The 6,494-nt window shown below is 31.2% G+C and overlaps 1 protein-coding gene across 1 annotated transcript; it reads left to right on the top strand.

Annotated features, from left to right (window-relative positions):
• Positions 1–1,288: 1,288 nt before the first annotated feature.
• On the top strand, positions 1,289–5,507 carry LOC114352982 (piggyBac transposable element-derived protein 4-like). Its single transcript, XM_028304760.1, has 2 exons — positions 1,289–2,136; positions 2,893–5,507. The coding sequence occupies exons 1-2, from the start codon at positions 2,087–2,089 to the stop codon at positions 4,472–4,474; spliced, it is 1,632 nt and encodes a 543-aa protein (XP_028160561.1). The 5' UTR covers positions 1,289–2,086; the 3' UTR covers positions 4,475–5,507.
• Positions 5,508–6,494: the final 987 nt, after the last annotated feature.

Below are 6,494 nucleotides of genomic sequence, written 5' to 3'. Positions count from 1 at the left end.
TTGCTAGGGCTGTCGATGCGTCCTGGGGCGCGTCACAACTCTAATAGGTAGGTATATCAAATTTAATCGTAAAGTAACAATCACCACTGTGGTCTAGTGGTAAGACTACCTATTTAGGACAGCCAATTCCTCTGTGGTTTAGGATTCCGGGTGAAGCTCGCTGATCATCCATCAGTTTCCAACTTTCCATCAGGTCCAAAAAATGTTCTGTTCAGTTATTGTCTCTAAACGTGTTCTACGTAACGTAAACTTAGTGGATTGCATACATTAGTTAGTCCTAAGAAAGTCAAAAACATGTAACGGAATCTCCGACTTACTACTTTAGTGGATTACAGAAAATAATGGCCTATTAAGTAGGTACATGTTTTTTTGTGTTGTTATGAAAGTTCAGAAAACTGCGCAGTTTTTAAAATTATTTTGGACCTATGAAAGTTCTTTTTTTTTCTCATACATTTCAGTTGAAAATTTTAGAATGTTCTGCTAAAAGCATATTTTTTATGTTTCTAGCAAAAATTTTGTATCTTGCATCAAAGATAGGAAGGTGATTATTTTTTTCAAATATCTGCAACTAATAGGGAATCTGTCCAAAAAAATAAATCCGAGAAAAGTGAACCCAAAAAAAAGATTTCAAAAAAATTAAGCCACTAGGTCATAAAATTTGAAAAAAACACAAAATTAACGATAACTTCTAAACTACGAAAAATCGTAGAACATACATGGGGGTGAAATCGATAGGTCTAGTCCTCACCTATCACCTGCCTTCGGCTTGACACCTTACAAGAAACACCCTGTATATCAGAAATGTTATCTTCATAAATGTTAATCATATGAGTATNGAGAATCGCCCTAAACTTAAAGGTCAAGAAAAAGTCTATTATTAAGTTTGCACGTGCAGGTCATAAAGATTTTGTATAGAACAAAAGAAAATGATAAGGAACGGCGCGGCTTAAAATAGTTTTGGTAGGCTAGCTTTTGTGCATATTCTTAACCCTGAATGCGCGACTTTTTGCTTATGAAAATAAGCTCATTAAATTAATGTAAAATACCTACTATGACTCCAACGTTAGAGACCAATGTTTAAAATAAAGTTGTTTTATTAAAATGATCCAAAAGTATTTAAACAATTCCCCTTAATAATTTAATTTTGATAGTTATATTGGTACCTATATGTATTATTTTTGAGCTTATTGTACGTTAATTTTATATACCCGATGTACGTTATTATATTGATATACGTTATGTTCAGGTATATTACTATTAAGTCCACATTATTTGTAGCGTGATAATTTTTATATTGCTACGAATCTCCCTATAGCCAATACGGGCGGAGCAGTAAAGAAAAATGTTGCGAAAACGGGAATGTTATAAGCTGAAGTTTTCTTTGTTTGAACACGCTAATCTCGGTCACTACTAAACCAATTTCAGAAATTGTTTCACTGTTAATGTACCTACGTGATCCCTGAGTACTATAGGCTATAAATGTACTACGGGAAAAGCCAGGGCAGACCACTAGAACAACAATAAAGTAGTATTTTTTTAACTTTCTCTTATTAAAACGTTGCACTCCCGAACCCAGAGAGGTTTTCGCCAAAACAATGTTATTTGTGTAATTTTTATAAAATCATGCTATAAATAAATAAAGTATATATATAGGATTATAGGTATACCAAATATGTAATAATATACCAAATATAAAATGTAGGTTTCAGCAACACTGCGCATTTAGGGTTAAGCTTAAACGAAGATAACATTATCTAAGTCATTTTCAATTGGAGATAAGCAAAAATACTACAGTAAGTAAATGCTTTGTTCGAAAACAAACAAAAGAGCGGCGGTCCTTTTGTTCAAGAAATAAGTAAGTGATAAAAAAGCGGCATTCCTATTGTTCGGCAAAACATATTGTAAAATCTTTACCTGTTGTGTAGTGATATAAAACAATGGACAGGTATATTATGACGAAGCCAAAGGGTGGGGGGTCAGTGAATTGGGTTGTAAATGTACTCAGTCTGCTTTCGACCTCGCAAGTGTTCGGTACGCTCTTTGCTACTGTTCAGTATTGTGAAGTGTTTGTGTAGTGGATTTTACGATGTCCGCCGACGACATTGACAACCAACTTTCGGAAATCTTCCGTGATACGTAAGTACCAATATTTTATTTGATTTTTAATCAAGTTTTAATTGAAAGGAACCTATTGCATAATTTAGTAACCATTTACCTACTTTAATTTTTAAAATAGTATTAATTTAATGTTCATCTATTCATCATTTTTGATCGTCAATATCAACATTAGCTACATTTTACATTATTTTTGAATCTTCTAATTTAAAAAAATTAAGTATATAAATTTTATCTCAACATTATAATTATGATTGTAATTGTGAAATTTATTATTTATAATAATAAATTTCACTGTCAATTTTATTATCAATTTTGTTTTAATAACTAAACAAGTTAACAGCTACCTATTATTAAAGTAACAACTCATTTTAATATAATTTTTAAATGAATATAAATCAATACGTATTCTGAGTAATGTGATTATTGTATGTACACGGAACTTAATATTATTATGTCACATTGAAATTTATAGGTGGTACCTACATAACGTCAATAAATTCATGTTTTTGTAAATATATATTATTAATATTATGGCTTTACTTGTGAACTTGCCAATTTTTTATCATGTGTTTATTATTTATCACCTAGGTAATAGGTCTATGTGAATGTTGTCCTAATTTCTCCACAAGAGCTAAGGAACTTAGTCTTGTGTTTCTTAAAATGCAATAAGACAATACTTACATAAAAAACGGCAATATTTTAGGTAAAATATTATCAAGAAACACATTTGATTAAACAGCAACCATACATCAGCTATTTTTCATTGTACTGTAGGGATGCCGGCGGCTGGGCTTCCTCATATTCCTCCTCTTCCGAGGAGGAGGATGAGGTCCAAGACCAGGCGGCCGACTCCTCTGAGGAGGATGAGGTCGAAGACCAGGCGGCCGACTCCTCTGAGGATGTGTGGGAACCGACGGGCCAGCTTCCGTCGTTCCCATGCACCAACGTGGGAACTCACAATATAGGACCAGCTGAGACCCCTATCGATTTTTTTAATTTATTATTTAACACCACATTTATGACTATTTTAGTAAACAGCATAAATACCCACGCAATACAAGTGCTTTTGGAGAGCCCACATGAGCATAGTAGAATTTCAAGTTGGAAAGATACCAACATAGAAGAACTCTATGTTTTTCTAGGCCTATTATTCCACATGGGCCATATTAAATTAAACAGAATTAACGATTACTGGAAAACAGACGTCTTATACGATCTGCCGTTTAAAAATTTTATGAGCCGCGATAGATTTTTATTAATTTTACGTAATTTGTCTTTTTCCGATCCAAATTTAACTTTTGCCACTACTGATCCCAATAAATTTACCAAACCTATTATAGATTTTTTTAACAATACTATGAAAATGCTGGTGGTCCCTCCAAAAAACTTGACTATTGACGAAAGTGTGGTTTTGTGGCGCGGGCGGTTAAAAATTAGACAATTTATACAAGGTAAAAGGCATAAATATGGTGTGAAATTATATATCCTCACAGACCCTAAAGGCATGACACAGAAAATTCACATGTATTGTGGATCACATGACGTTCTCCTTCGAGGAAAAGGTCATGCTGATAAAGTAGTGATGATGTTGATGGAAGACTATTTAAACGCAGGACACTCTTTATACATGGACAATTTTTATAATAGCGTTTCTTTAGCGGAAAATCTATTAGCAAATAAAACTTATTTGACTGGTACTTTGAGGGCCAATAGATCACGTAATCCCGAGATTACAAGGGCTAAGTTGCCTAAAAACCAAGTACAATCACGGTACAATTCGCGTGGAGTATGTGTCTCTAATTATAGAGACAAACGAACGGTCCTCATGATTTCCACTGAGCACGATGCTGACTTCATAAATTATACCAATAAAAGAGGTCAAACTGTCGCAAAACCTAGAGTCGTCCATGAGTATAATAAGTATATGAAAGGTGTTGACAGGAAAGATCAGATGCTGTCTTATTATGCTTGTTACAATAAATCCACGAGGTGGTATAAAAAAATAATTACACATGTTATGCAAGTCATGATGTTGAATGCATTCATGATGTACAGTAATAGTCAGGCCAATTCAAATTGTAGTTTTTATGATTTCCGTATAAATGTTGTTAGAAAATTGTTAAACGCAGACAGACAGACAAACAGACAGACAGTAACTTCTCGTCGAACAGGGGATTTTATTCATTGGCCATTACATTTACCTAAAAATGCTAAAGGCGTTACAAAACGCAAAGATTGCCGCTATTGCTTAGAAAAGTTGAAACTCCGAAAAGCTGCAACATTTTTTTGTACCGATTGCAACAAAAAACCCGGCTTGCATCTTGATTGTTTTAAAGATTATCATGGTTATCGTTAAGTTTAGTTCATTATTTTGTAAATTCTCCCCGAGTCCAATCAGCCTGGTCCCAATGTCAACGCCTAAAATATATTTATTTTATTATAATTTAGCAAAGTAGGTAGGTAAATGTACTTATCATTTACTTCGTGCTCAGTTATTTTAGCTTGTTTAGATTTTTTATATATTTGCACATTATCACCATACTCCACATAAAATTAAAATTTTCAGTGCATATTAAGTCTAATATTAATGTTAATTTTCAGTTCTTCCACTGACATTGTTACTAACTATACGTAGTTAAACTTTATTTTAATAGCGATTGCGTCATTCCTGTGTGCTTGTGATGTATATATAAAATTTTATTATATTAATTTATTTTTTAATGTTACATTTAATAATCAACAATCTTCTTTTTTTTTCAGAGTGCACGCAGTGGAGAATAGCCTTGATATTTTTTTTTTCATTTTATAATAATAAATGAATCTTTTCTTTTTGTTTCAGAGTGCGCGCGGAGGAGATAAATTTTATTTTCTTTTTTTTTATAATAATAATCCTTTCTTTTTGTTTCAGAGTACGCGGTGCGGAGAAAATAATATTGATTTTTCCCATTTTATTATAATTATTAATCCATTCTCTTTTTTTTTTTGCAGGGTGCATGCGGTGTATAATATTATTTTATTTTTAGATTATTATATTTTGTAAACTAAAAGTGACAAATGTGTAGTAATCACACTAAAATCACTTTTAGGAATTATTTGTATTAGTTTGTTAATGGCATTTTATAATTTACTATGTAGTATTTAATTTTTATACTAAACATTATAATAGTTTTATGTATATTTAAATTAGTATAATATTTTCCCTATTTTCTGAGAGGGTATTGTGTTATTTCACCTTTGTGATAATCATAGTTCTATCATAATTTAATTTAATTTAAAAGCCCCTAATTTACTGAAAGGAGGTTGGATTAGTTCATCTCTACAATTCTTGATTGTAAAGATGATCCATAATCCAAGGGAGAGTGGTGGGTCCTCCAATGCCCTCTCATTTTTTTCTTAAACTTGTAACTAACCAAAACATTTTATTTTCAGGATCTCGCACTTAAACTATTTTATTATTTAATTAATGTGTAAACTAAAAGTGACAAATACAAAATTTTTCACTTTTAGGAATTCGTCTTGTGTTTATTATTAATAATGTTCAATTCGTTATTTATTTCTAACACATTTTTGTAACAGATTTTAATTTGATTTTTAAATATCTTATACAGTAAACCGTATTTTTATTCTGACGTAGGTATTACGCGAAATCAAGATTTTCTTTGTAGCCAATTTATTATATCATTATTAATTTTGAAATTAAGTCCCTATTTTACTAAAAGGAGGTTGGATTAGTTCACCTCTGCAATTGTTACCTACACTAATTGTAAAGATGAACCATAATCCAAGGGTGTGTGGTGGGTCCTCCAATCGGTCGCAATTTTAATACTAAGCCATATCAGTTAGTTTTGCTATTAATTTATTATTTAATTTTCAATTAATTGCACTGACCAGATATCTACTTACGAGAATAAATTATTCAAGCTTACACATCATAGGCCTTATATATGTATACAGGGTGTAATTTGAAGGAAAGTAAATGATTATATAATAGTAAATTTTTAGAAATCTTTTCTTTGAGTAAAATTTTCTATCTACAGTATTAAGAGTACTTTCCCTTCAGGTGGCATTACAAAATTCCACCCTTATATAATTATATTTATATAATATTATTATGTTATCATAGTTGTGATAGATGGAATTATTTATATTGAATGAATTATTTATAGAAAAAATACTTTAGCATTTATATATACAGGGTGTTAGGTAAATGGGTATATGAGCAGACACTAGCCCATGTTAACATGGGCATATAAATGGTATGGTGAAGTCAGAAAATTGATATCTCCATTTTAATTTTCATACAAATCAGATTTTATAAAATTTATTTTGTATGAAAATTTAAAAAATTGATATCTCCATTTTAATTATTTTAATTT

This window comes from Ostrinia furnacalis, unplaced genomic scaffold (genome assembly GCF_004193835.3).
Source record: "Ostrinia furnacalis isolate ACB-3 unplaced genomic scaffold, ASM419383v2 OfSCF1504, whole genome shotgun sequence".
Lineage (NCBI taxonomy): Eukaryota > Metazoa > Arthropoda > Insecta > Lepidoptera > Crambidae > Ostrinia > Ostrinia furnacalis.
This window is presented reverse-complemented; position numbering and strand designations above follow the sequence as displayed.